Source organism: Electrona antarctica, assembly GCF_951216825.1.
Source record: "Electrona antarctica genome assembly, chromosome: 12".
NCBI classification, from domain to species: domain Eukaryota; kingdom Metazoa; phylum Chordata; class Actinopteri; order Myctophiformes; family Myctophidae; genus Electrona; species Electrona antarctica.
In genome coordinates, this window is record NC_136793.1 from 12,765,187 (window position 1) to 12,781,622 (window position 16,436).

At 41.9% G+C, this 16,436-nt stretch overlaps 1 protein-coding gene across 1 annotated transcript in view; it reads left to right on the forward strand.

Moving 5' to 3' along the window:
• The first annotated feature begins 703 nt into the window (after window positions 1-703).
• Window positions 704-16,436, forward strand: part of top3b (DNA topoisomerase III beta) — a 38,093-nt gene continuing 22,360 nt past the window's right edge. Inside the window, exons 1-4 of the mRNA XM_079517052.1 lie at window positions 704-1,017; window positions 13,803-13,934; window positions 14,738-14,844; window positions 15,509-15,583. Coding sequence (XP_079373178.1) covers window positions 948-1,017; window positions 13,803-13,934; window positions 14,738-14,844; window positions 15,509-15,583 — 384 coding nt within the window. The 5' untranslated portion in view covers window positions 704-947. The remainder of the gene's footprint in view (window positions 1,018-13,802; window positions 13,935-14,737; window positions 14,845-15,508; window positions 15,584-16,436) is intronic.

A 16,436-nucleotide genomic window follows, 5' to 3' on the forward strand; every position in this document is an offset into this window, starting at 1 on the left:
CAAAAAACCATGAAACTTTTACCATAGTTAGATGATACCATGAGGTGTATTTTCAGATGTGGAGTCAAGTCAGATTTGACCCCTGAGGCCCGGTAGAGCATAATATGTGACCAATACCCATAACATCCTATATAAGGCAAAAAAGTCCAAATTTCATCATTCTTTAAGTAGCATGTGACATATGAAACTAGGGTGATTTCATGATGCTGAATCCATTCCAAGCATTAGTTTTGCAAAAAAACACTCATTGGGCTAAAAACGGCCAATGCCGTCATCACAAATTGATGATGCCAGCACATTTGGGCAAGTGGGCATGGCCGTTTTAAGCCCAATGAGTGTTTTTTTGCAAAACTAATGCTTGGAATGGATTCAGAATCATGCAAACACCCTAGTTTCATATGTCACATGCTACTTAAAGAATGATGAAATTTGGACTTTTTTGCCTTATATAGGATGTTATGGGTATTGGTCACATATTATGCTCTACCGGGCCTCAGGGGTCAAATCTGACTTGACTCCACATCTGAAAATACACCTCATGATATCATCTAACTATGGTAGAAGTTTCATGCTTTTTTGAAAAAGTGCACAATACCTCTTGTATTGGGGTATAAGCCGCTGTACTAACGTCATAACTGATATCCTAGATCTAGAATAAAACAGTAACCCCCTTGCCTGTGGAGGGCAGCATTGCACATGTCAGTGTACAGCCTGCCTGGCGTTAAACCGGAAACCAAACAAAACAGAAACAGAAGAAGAAAACTGTCATGGCGGCCCTTTCGACGTTGTTAGTTAACTAGACAGTATTCTCTCTATAATAATACTACAAATAATAATACATTTGTAATAGTAATAATACACGTGTCGCCTAGAGAGAAAAGTGGTTTTATTTGAAGTATTTTAATGAACATGTTTTAATTTGAGGTTTAGTTAATTAATAGTTGACCATGAGGACGGTGTTGATGGTCGCCGAGAAGCCATCCTTGGCTCAGTCCATCGCCAAGATCCTCTCCAAAGGTTAGTAAGACTTCAATATAACAAAATAGCAGATCTACTGTGAGCTTGTAGATCTGCTATTTTCAACAGATGAGTCAATGTACGTGGAATTTACATAGGAATTAGTTTTTTTCCCCCCAAGTGTCCTCCAAAACACCAGTTTTCGAAACTTATTTTCATAGAATATTATTTATGTCACCAGAAACATGGACAATATATTATATATGAAACTAAAAGCATTTCCAAATCGTCTACTAATGTGTCTTTCATTTATTAAGGAGGGCTCATTGTCTTTGATGAATTGAACAAGGTGGACCCTCTTGTAAACAAGTGTAATGCTTAATTGGGTTGTCCACTCACAGTTAACAGTCTTTGTATTGAGTTTGTGCTTGAAATGTACTGTAATTCTGCAAACTGTTTTCATTGAACCTGGCAAACATTTTACAGGTGCAGAAAGTGATATGTTATTTTAAAATAAGTGTTAACTATTTATTTTGGTAGTAATCACTGCTAGAGTGTTGGCTTCAGTCTAGCTAGACACTAGATGTTTTTTTTTATATAATGAGTTGAATCTAGAGTTGCAATACCCTCCATTGACAGCCCATTCATCCAAATAGAATAGTCATCTGCTTGTATTGACATTAAACTCACCAACATTGCAGCTGCAAGGCAAGCTTGAATTATCCTCTTTCAATCTGCAAAGCGTTTGTTTCATACAAATCCACCGTAGACATGCTATGAGCTACTTTCTGTCATGAAATTCTGTACAGGTGATAATTTATAAGTGTTGGAGTTTGGAATTGGAAGCACTCGTTTTCATTAACGCATCGTCCTGCATTATTTGCAAATTCGAAACCGGTGGTAGTGGTACGCAGGGCCGAGTGACTTCCGACGAGCGCTCCCAAAGTTGAACTCCAACACTTTTTTAATCCATTTATACTGTGTAGGCCTATTCTGTATGAGTTCTCCCTCCAGATTGGAGAAAATGTGTATCCTGTCCAGAAACCTGTATCTTATTGTTTACTAAAGATCTCGGGATAGCGGAGGGAGACCCCTGTTACTAAACTGGGAATATCACTCGCACACCCTTTAACAAAAGCACACACCAGTGACAATTTAATGTGAAATGTCTTTATTTACTTATTCTGATTAGTTAAGTTTTGGCAAACACATAATGGCTGACCTGTTCAAAGTGATGCTGTTCTTTCATCCACACCCATTCCACAACCATGCATTTAGAGCTGAACAATTGATACAAAAGAATCTAACAAAACAAAAAAAACACCAATCAAAATAGCTATATGAACTACTGCAATTTCCAATCCAAATCACAGAGGCTGCAATTCATTATATAAAAGAGAGGTTAACTAGGTATTTTAGTGTTTTTAAGTCAGTGGTTCTCAACCTGTGGGTCGGTACCCCCAGCGGCGGTCAGCGCATGATTTTGGGGGAGTCCCCAGATGACAGTGAAGTGACAATTTGAAATGGTTGAGAACCATAATATTTGGTCCATGATGACACTCCAATATTTGGAGTTCACCTGTTAAAATTGTTGATTTGTTCTATATAAAGATTTTTATTTATTTAACATTAAGTTGGTTATTCGTTCTAAATGTCGGTTTCGATACATTTCTCGTTAATGGCCCAGTCCTCGGATTACAGACCCACATTAACAACGTTGTGTTCTCTCGGTGAGGTGCGCTATTGTCCTCAGCTCTGCAGCCGGGAGGTGGCGCAGATGCAGGCTATGTTGATGGACTCGAACTCCAGTGAGTAGGTGGTCCTGGGGAAGCACTCAGGGTTCTTCTTGAGCACGGGCAGCCGCAGGGCGATGGGGACGCTCTCCAGGCTGGTGATGCTGTCCAGAGCGCCCCGGCACGAGTGGCTGCTGTGGCACACGGCCTCGTGGATGATCTGAGGCACTCGGTTCAAGTTGACGTTCTCCCTGTGGGAAGAGATCTCAGTTGATTTAGTCAACTAAAATGTATTTTGGCGGGCCTTGATGGTCGTAATGGCTGATTTTAGATTTTAGCATGCTGAAAATAGCTGGTCTACGATCGGCTATTTTCAGCATGCAACATGTCTTTTTAGTTCTACTGGGACACTTTTCCACAAGTCCCACAAGATTGATTGATTGAAATATTTATTAACAGTTTGCAGAATTACAGTACATTACAAGCACAACTCAATAAAAAAACTGTTAACTGTGAGTGGACGACCCAATAAAGCATTACACTTGTTTACAAGAGGGTCCACCTTGTTCAAATCATCAAATGATCAGATTTTACGGGGGGCCAGTTTTGAATTGCAGCCGTCCGTAGGTGCCCTTTGAGAGCGGTTTTGAAGGAGTCAAGGGATTCGCATCTCTTAATGACTGTTGGTAGGGCGTTCCACATTTTGGTGGCATAGGAGCGAAAATAATTTAGTCCCTTGTTTGTGCTGAATCTGGGTTGCACATGGTTTGTTGCACTCCCTCTGGGGTTGTGGGTGTGGACTTCGTTAACATTAAGGAAGTATTTAGACAGGTACATGGGTATCTTGGTGGTGTACCGAATCTTGTGGACCAGACCCATTGCAAGATGCTGTACTCTGTCGTCGACCCTAAGCCATTCCAGCCTGTCAAAGTGGGCAGGGGTGAGGTGAGTTCGGGGGCGGTGAGGCCAAGTAGGAGCCTGACCAGTTTCTTTTGGGAAGTCTGGAGCCTTGTTTTAAGGGCCTTTTGAGGTGCTGTGGTACCAAGAGGTGCATGCATAGTCAAAGAAACCTTGTACGAGGGCTCCTGTTAGGGTCTTCAAGGTGTTTTTGTTGACCAGTGAGGAGATCCTGTAAAGGAATCTTGTTCTTTGGTTTACTTTTTTGATTACGTTGGTGGCCATTTTATCACCGGAAAGATTAGCCTCCAGGATGGATTGGAACCTAGGTAGGTAATTTCATCTTTTCGTGTGATAATATTGTCACCCACTCTAACCAAGATCTGCCTTGCTGAGATTACTATTTGATCCAAAGAGAATGGATTCAGTTTTTCCCAGGTGTAAAGATAGTTTGTTAGTTCAGAGCTGAGGGCCTTTTCAACCTGCAGTTTGTTCCTGTCCGAGACTAGCAGTGCTGAGTCATCTGCGAACAGGAACAAGTTGCAGTCACAAGTTGATGTCGCTCATGTCGTTCGTACATATATTACATATATACACACACAATATTATATTGTGGGTCGACGATTGTCAATATATTTAGTCATCATTATTTAGTTTTTTATTTAGTTTTCCTCTTTGAAAAAGGTAGTCAACGAATTTCTTTTTGACGAAATCAACACTAGAAAGCGAGACCACCAAACCGATCCGATCCGTATTATAACCCATTGAAGACCTGAGGCCAATTCTACAAAATGTCCTTCTAAATCAGTGGTTCTTCTCACACTTTCAAGATTTCAAAAAAATGTAAAAAAAAATAGCAGATGTACAAGCTTGCAGCGCGGCACACAAAGTGACGCGCTGTCATAGCTTGTAGATCTGCTATTTTTGAATAGCCAACGCAGAAATCTAAACTGACACGGATACTTTCCTGGCAAAATGATGCACAAAATTATACGTTAATAAAAGATGAAAGGACATGCGAAGGACGTGTTCTGTAAGCTGAACATGTAGATGCGGCCATAATTGGGAGACGTTTTCAAGAAAGAGACTAAAAGCTAAGTATGAGAGTGAGGTTTTAGCCATTAAGACCTGGAACGCATCTGTGTCACCTTATAGCCTTTAACCACTTGAACCACTATTTTAAACTTTAGCTGTTGAAAAATAGCAGATCTACAAGCTCATACAGCTCAATAGATCTGCTATTTTTGAAAAATCGTCAACAAAATATATGCAAATCTTTGAATATATTGTCCAGTGAATGTTTTTATTTATTTTTTGCTTCAGGGAGGTTCCTGAAACAACATATTTTCAGATGGAGGGTCAGCGGAAGAATACAGATAATTTTTGGGCTCCTTGACATGAAAACGTTTGAGAACCACTGATATAGGAAACACAGGTTTTCCCAGAAAACTGTCAGGATTTAGAAGACATTTTGTAGAATCTGGTCTCGGGTCTAAACACGGCTTAAAGGGATATTTCCTTTTCCTGAATGAATATTACATATCTAAATACTGAATCGAGCAACTGTCTGGGGTGTTCATGTAAGACTGAGACGTAGACAATGAAATTACCAAAAGATTTTATAGCTGCACTATACTCACTCGTATCGCCAGGTGGCGACGCTGCGCTCGTTTATGCGGCTGGGCAGGTCCACCAGCTGGCTGTAGTATTCCTGGAAGCTGCCGGTGCAGAATGACTCGTCCACGCACTGGCTGGACAGTGGGACGGACACACAGTGGTACGCGCTCAGCACGCACAGTACCAGGACACGCAGCAGCTGTGTGAGGACGGTGGAGGAAAGACATGGCAGAGTTACTGAAATGGTTTACTTACAGTAAAAATATCAATACTGGCAGCAATGTAGAAACACTCTGTTACTACAAGGTAAAAGTCCGGTAATCGAAATTGACTTGAGTAAAAGTACGAACCAGGTTGCACCGGTGTTTGGCATTAATATATACTTAAAGTACCGAAAGTAAAAGTACTCATTATGCAGAATAAGTTATCATTATGTCAAAAACGTATATCATAGTAGGCTAACGGTAAGTGTTGTGAGTTTTTAGGGCTGAAGTGGTTAATGTATGTTTTTGTAATAATAATCACATTCTAAAAGTAAAGTAAAAGTTTTCAAATTATTGCAGTGGAATAAAAAAAGTACATTTTCCTCTGGAGTAGAAGAAAAAGTATTGAAAATCACAAATTACTCCAGTAAAGTACACTACTTGAGTATATGTACTTGGTTACTTTCCACCACTGCATGAAGCATTTTCTAGCAGAAAACAGAAACCGTTTGGAGGGGAGTGCTGCTCAAGTCATCATCAATGCTGGTGGTCACCGACGTCTGGAGGCCTGGGGGAGAGACTCCAGTCCAATTTGCCCTCTGAGCCACTTCTGTGTTCTGTATTCTATGTTCTGTGCCCACCCCGCCCCCCAGTCTGGCAGAAGCAATGGACAGCACACTCCGTAATAGCAAAAAAAAAGGAAAACATTGTGCGCTCATTCGGGCCACCTCATTCAAGTCGAGACAGGAAACTAAATGAAAGTAAACCCTTGATTTTTTTAATAATGTGCGTTTTTTGCTTGAGAGAGCACAAGCCTGAAGGTGATAAAAGTGGGAGTCTCAACTTTTCCCCCCTGAGCCCAACTGCTGCACGCTTTGCCAAATTATACTTGACAGTGAGACACAAATACTTAACTAAACTGTTTGTTTATCCTCTCTCTTGTTTACATGTGCTTCTCCCTGGTAAGATATGCCTTTTTATGGCATGCCAAAGCACACCTGGAGTGTGTGTGTGTGTGTGTGTGTGTGTGTGTGTGTGTGTGTGTGTGTGTGTGTGTGTGTGTGTGTGTGTGTGTGTGTGTGTGTGTGTGTGTGTGTGTGTGTGTGTGTGTGTGTGTGTGTGTGTGTGTGTGTGTGTGTGTGTGTGTGTGTGTGTGTGTGTGTGTGTGTGTGTGTGTGTGTGTGTGTTCTCCTCTCCTACCTGGAGTTGTTCCATGATGGTTGAGTTGCGGACAGGGTTCTGGTTGTCTGCGTGCCGCCTCCGTTGGGGTGCTGGAGTCGATCTGTACCGATGGTCCCTTAGACCCAGCTGTATTTATTGTGTTGTGGTCTGAATAGGAGACCCACCGGAAGTGGCATGGGCTATTGGGGGGGGGGCATCAGAAGATAAGCTGTGTGTGTGGCAGGGGTCGGTCATTGGGTGGTGCGTCACAATTGGTCACTTTTCCATTAGCGCTCATCCTTGAGAGTAGCATCTCATTAAGCAATAATTTGCATTTAAGCCCAGGTAAGCAATACAATGCAAACAAGCTCGTTGGCCTTGCGGGTAGTAGAGTGTCCACCCGGGGGGGGTCAGGGTTGACGGGGGTTCCATCCCCCGGCCCGCCGGCCGAGTCACACCGACGGCCTGGAGACATAAATAAACGTAGGTGCCGGCATGCCACATTGCCCACTGGGGCAGTATGTCAATGCCGCCCCCATATTGAAGCACTCCACTGCAAGAAATACTGTATGCCTGAGTCGTATACAAGGTTTTCTAGTGTAGAGCAAGAACAGGAGGGCGCCTAGTACAGAGCCCCTGGGGGACTGTGGTATATAGGGTTGTCAAAATTGTAATGACCTTTAAACATAAATGGGAGACAGACTTGGGATGCACTTATGATGATGTGGATTGGGAAATAATTTTAGAGAGGGCTCAGAGGGTTCTGATTTCCACCAAACATAGACAGATGCAGTTTAACATTTTTCACAGGACTTACTTTACCCCACTCAGGTTACACAAGATTGATAGGAGCATTTCCCCTATGTGCCAAAGATGTAAGATAACAGAAGGCTGCCTATTACATATGTTATGGAGCTGCCCACTTCTGATTGATTACTGGAAGTTCATCTTGTCTACTGTCTCTGATATCATAGAGGTTGAAATACCACATGATCCAAGAATTTGGTTACTGGGTGACGTTACGTTGATCAACACAAATTATTATAAAGAGTATTTTGTGTTACTCGCCAGTACAGCTGCGAAGAAAATCATGTTGGTTAACACTCCCAACGCGGATCGCGTATCAATACGTTATCAATTAATCAAACGTCGGGTGCGGATCACGTATCAATACGTTTCAATCACTTTTTTATAGCATACTTTCATTCATCTTTTTACCCACCCGGACAATGAAGAACCATCGCCCTATCATTGCTGCTTAGTCCCGCTCACGTGATCAGAAAAAAAAACCAAAAAAAAAAAAACCCCTCCCCTCCTGAAAACAGGAGGGCGGACCGCTTTACGTGTATAAACCAGTGTAGAATGGCTGCGCCCATGCCGATGTAGCCCGTGTGTGAAAATAATCACATTTCACCTAACCTCGCCTCACCAGGCTTTCCTCCACCTATTGGCTTTTATACTCGATTCCCCCCTCCCCTCCTGTTTCTCCTGCAGGAGGAGAGCCTTGCGAGATGGGGGCTCATGTCTCGGAAAAAAACATACGGAACGCTGTTACGCTGCCTAACACATGATCTGCAGATTCTGCACCAGATCGGCAACACACATGGACAGATGCATGTTTACTTCTTCATACTGTAGCGACCAAAACGATCCCCGAGCCTACAATACTACGAACTAACAAACGAACCACAGTATCGAGGGGCCGCCATGACAACAGACAGTCTACCGTTGGTGGATCACGTATCGCCATGCAGAGCCATCATAATCGGAGATCGCTCAGACGTGTGATTGTAACGCTTTTTTATTCATTATAATTGTAGTGATAAGACCGCAATGAACGCGTCGGGGACGTAATCGACCCGGGTGTAATGTATAACGAACTTTTCCGCGACCTAAACCGTGGTGTTGTCATCTGTGGAAGTCATTTTTTCCTTCTCGTCGACATCACAGCCGGGTGACGCTTTTTTCCCCCTCCATCGCCCCCAAGCTGCATGCCCATAGCCTGGCTTGGCCAGCCTCATAGCGGGGATTCACTGAAGATTCTTCCCCGGAGGAAACATCAGTGAACCCTCGCTATGAGTCTGGCCGTGCCAGGCTAGCATGCCCAGGCATGTTCCCCTACACTAGCTTGAAAAACAAAATCAGCTGATGACAACGCGTCTCACCGTTATACTATAGTTCTGAACCGAACGGTGGAATGGGACTTTTTATAGCCGTACGGATCAAGACTTTTGCTGCCCAATGTGCCCATGACCCCCCCCCAATGTTACTGCGATCAAAACAATGAAAGCAGTGAGATAGATTAGGCGAGGCGGCAATCATCATCAAAAAGAAAGCATAGTTATGAAGGTTTATAGTCAGACATTGACAGGCAGATATAACAATAAACACAATAAATATGCTATACATCCTATACATCGAATGAAAGCCCTGAATGTGTACTTTTACGAGGAAAAGAGTAAACATTGATCCCATGTACAGTTTGTCATAAATTGGATACTGGGTGGATGCACATTGCGCCCACCAGATATAACTGCAGAGAAGACATGGACCCGAACTCAATATTGAGTATATATATAGTGAGCGGTGCAACTGTTCTCTACAGTTGCACCGCGCAACTATAAAGAACAGTTGCACCGCTCACTTCACAGGGGTGTGATTTTTATTATTACAGTAGAAGTTTACAGACCAAACTGTAAATAAAAGGTTTACATGACTTTCTGTCTCAGTCCGTATATAGCGAGCTGTAGTGAATAAGTACAGAACAGTTGCAACGCTCACTTCACAGGGGTGTGATTTTTATTATTACAGTAGAAGTTTACAGACCAAACTGTAAATAAAAGGTTTACATGACTTTCTGCCTCAGTCCGTATATAGCGAGCTGTAGTGAATAAGTAGAGAAGTAGAGTTGCACTGCTCACTTCACAGGGGTGTGATTTTTTTATTATTACAGTACAATTTTTTGAGTGGTGTAAACCACTCCTACAACTGGCTTTTGTGTGCATAAAAAAATGACCATGGTTGCTATGTTCAAAATAATTTCTGACGTAATTAAATCACACCCGGGTGAACTGGATGACCGTAGCAACCGTGGTCATTTTCTCTGCGCAAAAACAGCCAGTTGTGAAATCACATCCGGGTGTGATACATACATTTATCAAAAATGATAGCTTTTTTTACTTAACATATTTTGTGTGATTTCATTACGTCAGACATTACGTCAGACCACAGCTGATCATGCTATATAAAACCTTACACCACTCAGTTCACACGGGTGTGATTTTTTCCTTATGAAAGCAGAGAGTCTTCTGTTTCATACGGTATATAGTATTTATATGTCGCTATAGGCCTTATTTTGTGAATATTGAGGAGTTCACGTCCATGTCTTCTCTGAAGTTATCTGGTGGGCACAAGCTGCATTCAATAACCAATTACTGTCTAACTGTAGATGGGATCAATGTTTACTGTTTTCCTCGTAAAAGTACACATTCAGGGCTTTCATTCGGTGTATAGGATGTATAGGATATTTATTGGGTTCAATTTTATATCTGCCTGTCAATGTCTCTGACTTTAAACCATCCATAACTCTGCTCGCTGTTCAAGATAACCACTTCCAGGCAAATGCAGGTGTTGCAAAAAGGTCAATATCTCCAGAATGGAACATGGTAAAATCAAAACGTATTTTTTTAATTGAAGTGGACAAGTTCAGCTTTCTTTTGATGTAGGCGTGTGATTCTCGCTATAAGAGAACATTTTACTGTGGGCCCCCGAACAAGGCCTTTGTGCAATGTTAAATGGCAGCAACATCCAAATAGGCCTGTTGAGATCTTCCAGCAATCAAAGTGTTAATTGGAAATCTGAAAACTCACCTTCACAGAGACACTGGCTGAATGAGCTTTCATCATACTGTACTCCTGAAAAGATACTGTACAATGTAAGGAGAAAGCCTGCTACTTTTGAAAAAATATGGGGTAGGTTCTTTGAGGTTCTACCGTCAATATCTCCTCTGGGTTGATTTTGTTTTATTTATATTGTTATACTGCCTAGTCCCCCCCCTTGTCTCTCTCTCTCTCTGTATCTCACTCACTCTCTCTCCTACACTTACTGAATCCCTGCATGTCTTATACATTCTTAACATGTGGGTGTCACCCTGTTCCTGTGTGTGTGTGTGTGTGTGTGTGTGTGTGTGTGTGTGTGTGTGTGTGTGTGTGTGTGTGTGTGTGTGTGTGTGTGTGTGTGTGTGTGTGTGTGTGTGTGTGTGTGTGTGTGTGTGTGTGTGTGTGTGTGTGTGTGTGTGTGTGTGTGTGTGTGTGTGTGTGTGTGTGTGTGTGTGTGTGGACCCACAGGGTCAGCAATCAGTCACCACAGCAGGGGTCCTTCTGTTGCAAACATTCTGTCTCCCTTCGTAGGTAATTACCCTCTTCCCCCCTGGATAATGAGAAGGTAAAACACAGTCAGGTTGACTCAAAACAAAATGAACAAAATCAATCTGTTAGACAATGACCCTATCAGCCCGAAGCTGTTGTCACACCCAGATAAAATAAATTCAAGTGAACTGTTCCTAGGCTAATTACTATACTATTTTTAATTTGTTCCCCCACATTAGATAGGCTGATCCCTGTACCTGTATAGACATCAATATTTGTTTGGAAGTGAATTCCAATATCGACTTAATAAGAAATAATATTCCCTTCTCCCCCCCTTCTTAGTTAGTGAGCAACTTTCATGGAATATTAATGGACAGATGAATGGTCCTGCAGAAACCATCCATCTGACTCCTGATTCGGAAAGTTGCACACAAACTAAGAGCTAACATGTAATACTCATGGTGAGTTTCAATCTGTATCAATATGTGACTATTAACATAGTAACATTATACTGACTCTATCAGTTCAACATTTTCTGCAATATATTACTCGATAACCTAAAGCCTACGGGTTACTTCATCCTGTTTTAGTATTTGGTAATGTTCAGTACTTTGGTCTGTTCCACCCATATAAACAAGCACACAGAGGCGACCCCTGAGAACCCTGCCACCCCAGGCAGATGAGTCAATTTAGTGCATGTGTATACAGGTTCCAATACCAACTCACTCACATCAGGGGGTCCTTCTGTTGCAAACATTCTTTGGGTGGTAAAAGTCACTGCGTCTACAAACTGCTATCTTAAAGTGTCCCTAAGCAGGATGGGCTCACAGCTGTTGCTCATTGGGACTCAATGTGACCTCCTATAAGCCAAAGTGTTATGTGTACAATTATGACATAGTTTGAGAGGCATAAGCTATCAAAATATACATCATTGTCAAGTGGTGTTGTGTACAATACAGAGTAATGAGAGCTGTGTAGTTTACCTTTCTGGGGTTGGGGTGGGGGGTGGGTGGGGGGGTTTGTTTTTGCTGTTTTTTGTCTTTTTCTTTTGAGTTTGTCTTGTTAAAAAAAAAGAAGGAAATCATGATTCTGTAATTCATTGTTTTGAATAATGATGATGTCTGCATTATCAATAAATAAACCTTTAAAAAAAATTGTAATGACCTTTTTTCTTTTTTTTGGGTATTCAGACAGCCAGTAATGAGTAAAATGATTGTAGCCCCTAGATGTGTCACAGAGACTAATTTTCTTTGGGAGCGTTTTACACATTGCTGGCTGTCTGAAAAAAAAAGGCTCATTAAAATGTTGACATTATAGCAGCTTTATGTGATGCACAAGGCTGTGATGCACAAGGCTGTCCTGGAAAGACTGAGGAAAAGTTTTTTTCCCCCAGGCCATTAGGATCTTAAATGATGACATGGACCTTGGGAGACGGCAGGGATCGGGTCACCATCCACGTACTTGAGCGTGGAGAGGGGCAGTTGAGTGCACGTGCAGTGCACGTACGCACATACAACCCCCCCCCCCCCCCCCCCCCCCCCCCTTCACATGGACATGACATTAATTCATGAATGGATTTACACAGGGACATGACACAAATACCACTATGGACATTATTATTGTTGTTATTTATTATAGTCTTGTTGTTTTAGGGTTGGAAGTGTTTTAAATGGTAGATTTTATTTGTAGCTTTTAGTCCTCTTGTCCTGTTTTACTGCTCACTTCTGTGGGGCTGACACACAGACTGGTGACTGTGGGGCTGTACATTTCACTGCATTTTAAAGATACTACTTTTTTAAATATGTATGTGACAAATAAAGATTGATTGCAAGCCTCCACAGACTGGGTCAAAGAATCACACTGGACCTTAACACAATGAGTGGGAGGTTTCTGGCCATTCCACTATGACTCATGTCCGGTTTTGGCTGGGTTCCATCTTGAATGCTAAAGTATTAGCGTTAATGCTACCGAGCTAAAATAAGGCAAATCCTTGCTCTAGAAAACGCCAATGTTCTCATCGCGCTCAACTGATAACCGCCGAACATCGCGGATCTGTTCAACACCACGGACAGCGCTTTAGTTTCCGAGAAAAAAGCCTGCAAAGACGCGGCCTAAAACAGAAGTCAGTGTGGTTGAGTGAAGACAAAGGGTGCAACCGTGCATAGCAACCAGAGCGATTCAAAGAATGAAACACAAGCGAGGCAATGTTACAGCGATATTAAACGCCTTATGACGAGCCTGCTCGAGTATACCTGTCCTATCAAATGGGTTAATGTTTCCGCTTCTGTACCAAGTGCCATATCCTCTGCATGTTTGTCTCTTTGCACCTAAAGTTGTACGGTACGGTACGGTATGGTACGGTACGGTATGGTACGGTACGATACAATACGATACAACTTTATTGTCCGCTTGCACTGAAATTAGTTTTGCGTCCATGACGTCACCGTTCAAGATACAGACAAGACATAGACACAGTATAATACAAAATGATACACATTACAGGACAAAATCACAGAACAAGAACACATCCTCTGGTTTAACGATTTTGGTTTAAAAGCAGGAGAGACTGATTAAGAGTTCTTTAGTCTTTTTTTCTGATATTTATATTTGTATCCTAGTAGTAGTATGTAAAATGTTGATTTAGCAAATCAATGTTTTATCAAATCGGTATCAAATCAATATGTTGATTGATCAAATATTGTGGGGGCTTCTTGACATGAAAAGCTTTGAGAACCACTGCTCTAGCAACGTATGTTTTCTTTCCGGAAGACATGTTTAGTATCAGCGTCAGGTCAATGGGTTGAGCTGACTTGCCCTTTCAAGCACCATTGACCGGCTGCACCTTGGTCCTTTGTCTCTCACCACAGGAAGCTGTACCAGTCGCAAAGGGCTGAACGGAGCATGCTCCGTGCACGACTACACCGGCACCTTCAACGGCCAAACCGTGCGCTTCAAGATGACGTCTGTCTGTGGACACGTCATGAGCCTGGACTTCATTGGTTGGTATCATCCATATAAATCCCTCCTTATTTGCCTCCTTATTTACTGCCATCTGCTATTTTTGATAATTTTTGAAAAAAATTGAAAGTGAGAGAACTATTGATTTAGAACAGGGGTTCTCAACCCGTGGGTCGCGACCCCTCGGGGGGTCGCCAAATTATTTTGGGGGGGTCCCCAAATTATTATTTTTTGCAACTGAATGGCTGGAAAATGGAAATGAAGAGTTTACATATAGTACACATAGTACATGCATATACCTTCCCTAATGATTATATCTGGTTTCAGTATTTATTTATGGTGTATTGTCTCTATTATTAAGGTTATTGTAGCAGTCAATTTATATTGGGGGTCGGGAGGGGGCGGGGCGGGGGTCCCGAGACATTGCCAAAGCATTTCCGGGGGTCCCCGGCCAAAAACGTTGAGAACCCCTGATTTAGAAGGCATCGGACTCCTAATGGGCCAAAGTAGGGCTGGTAAATATAATCTACATTATATTGATATCGTGATATGAGACTAGGTAGTTTGTTAGCTCTGGTCCATAGCGTTGGTACTTTCAACTTCCTGCGCACGCAAGAAAGACTGCAACTTGAGGGTCCAATGGAGTTAAGAGGTTTCCCCCGAAGAGCTTTTTAATACTCTTCATTTGTTCAATATTCTTTTTAACCAACACACAGACACAGTAAAGGGTGTTCAATAGCATTGATTTATAGAGAAAAACAATCTTAAAACCTCAAAAATGGAGTTAGGTGGTTTCCTCCCGACAGCAACTTATGTTCATAAGGTGGTCATTGTGTCACTCCAGGGAAGTACAACAACTGGGACAAGGTGGACCCAGCTGAGCTGTTCAGCACAGCCCCCACTGAGAAGAAGGAGGCCAATCCCAAACTCAACATGGTTAGGTTCCTCCAGGTATGGCATTCATTCATTATGTTTTTCCTTTTTTATTACATTTTTTCGCTGCATTCCCAGATTGTGTTTAATTCGTCATGAAAAGTTTGTTCATTATGCTTAAGTTCATAACATTAATTCTTTAATTATGTCTATTGTCTAACTATTTCTAGACCAGTGGTTCCCAAACGTTCTTTTGCTCGAGACCCAAAAGTGTGTCTCCCTGGGACCAAAACTAGTGAAAATAGCAGATCTACAAGTTATACACGCTATTTGTTTATTTTGTATTGCTAGAAATGTATTTCTGTCTTTCACTCATTGTGTTCGACAGACAGTACAGCTCTAGGAGTACGGTTATTGTTTAATTTCTAAATGTCAATGAATCAACGAGGAACAATTTTAATAGATTTTGTTTTACAATCAACCAGAGTGATTAACAACTTAAACCCTAAAATATAGTTGATTTACAACTTTAGTCTTGCACAAATAGCAAATACCAATCTTGTAGATGGGCTATTCTTCTTATTTCTATTATACAAAAAGGGGAAATAATTGTATTTTTTATTTATTTCAAAAATCAATTTAATTAAATTGGAAACATTTATATTATCAATTAAATCTTTTAGTTTGACGAACGGTACCCTAGAGAGTAGTGTTTTGACATGTGTGATGTTGTGTTCTACAGGTTGAAGCTAAAGGATGTGACTATGTGGTTCTGTGGTTGGACTGTGACAAAGAGGGAGAGAACATCTGTTTTGAGGTGAGCCATTGATTGTCTTAAAAATGTTACGGTTTAAAAGTTAAAACAGCTGTGATTGTGTGATTCTTCCGTTTTACCTGCACCAATAATTTGATGACCGGGTCATCGGTCAATAGGAGACTCATAGGTCGCCTTCACACCAGAAAGCTTTACTTCAATTAAAACAAATCCTGCTGCACATTGTCGGAAAGTGCGCTTCGTTTGGCAGGAGTGAAGCCTCATTCGAATCCTAATGCGCATCAAAGAACAGCATTGTACTCCGCCAGAAAACGGGCGTTTCGGCTTTGCTTCCAATCGCATTTGATTTCGGTTCGGTGCAGGTGGGAATGCAATCCGCAGCAAATAAAGGAAATTAAGCTAAACACAGTTGGAGACGGAGAAGGGATATTCATTTTACGCAGCGCAAAGATGTCCCGTTTAACCGTGGATAGATGTGGGCAAATAAGGAGACTGAAGCCCTCATTGAAATATGAGGACGAGTACATTAATCAATTGCTTAAGGAAACACATAAAAAACACTGTAGTGTACAGAATATTCAGTCCGTCTGTGTGTAAACATGGAGTGTTGTCACTGCTGTCACTGTGTGGGGAGGGAGTGGGAAGTGGGAACTTCATGTTGATAAACTTGTATGTAAACGGAGGTCGGATTCATTTTGTGCTGTTGTCTGCGCTGTGCCTCCACATGCCCAGAAGAACAGTGTGTTCACACACGCACGCACGCAGGGGCGCGTGTGCACACAAGAGTGAGAGAGAGAGACATCTAGTCCCCGACACATTTTACCCTAATTTTACGTACATAGATTTCACTGTGTAGTTTATGAATGGAACACATTGATGAAGTTCCCTGCTGCGT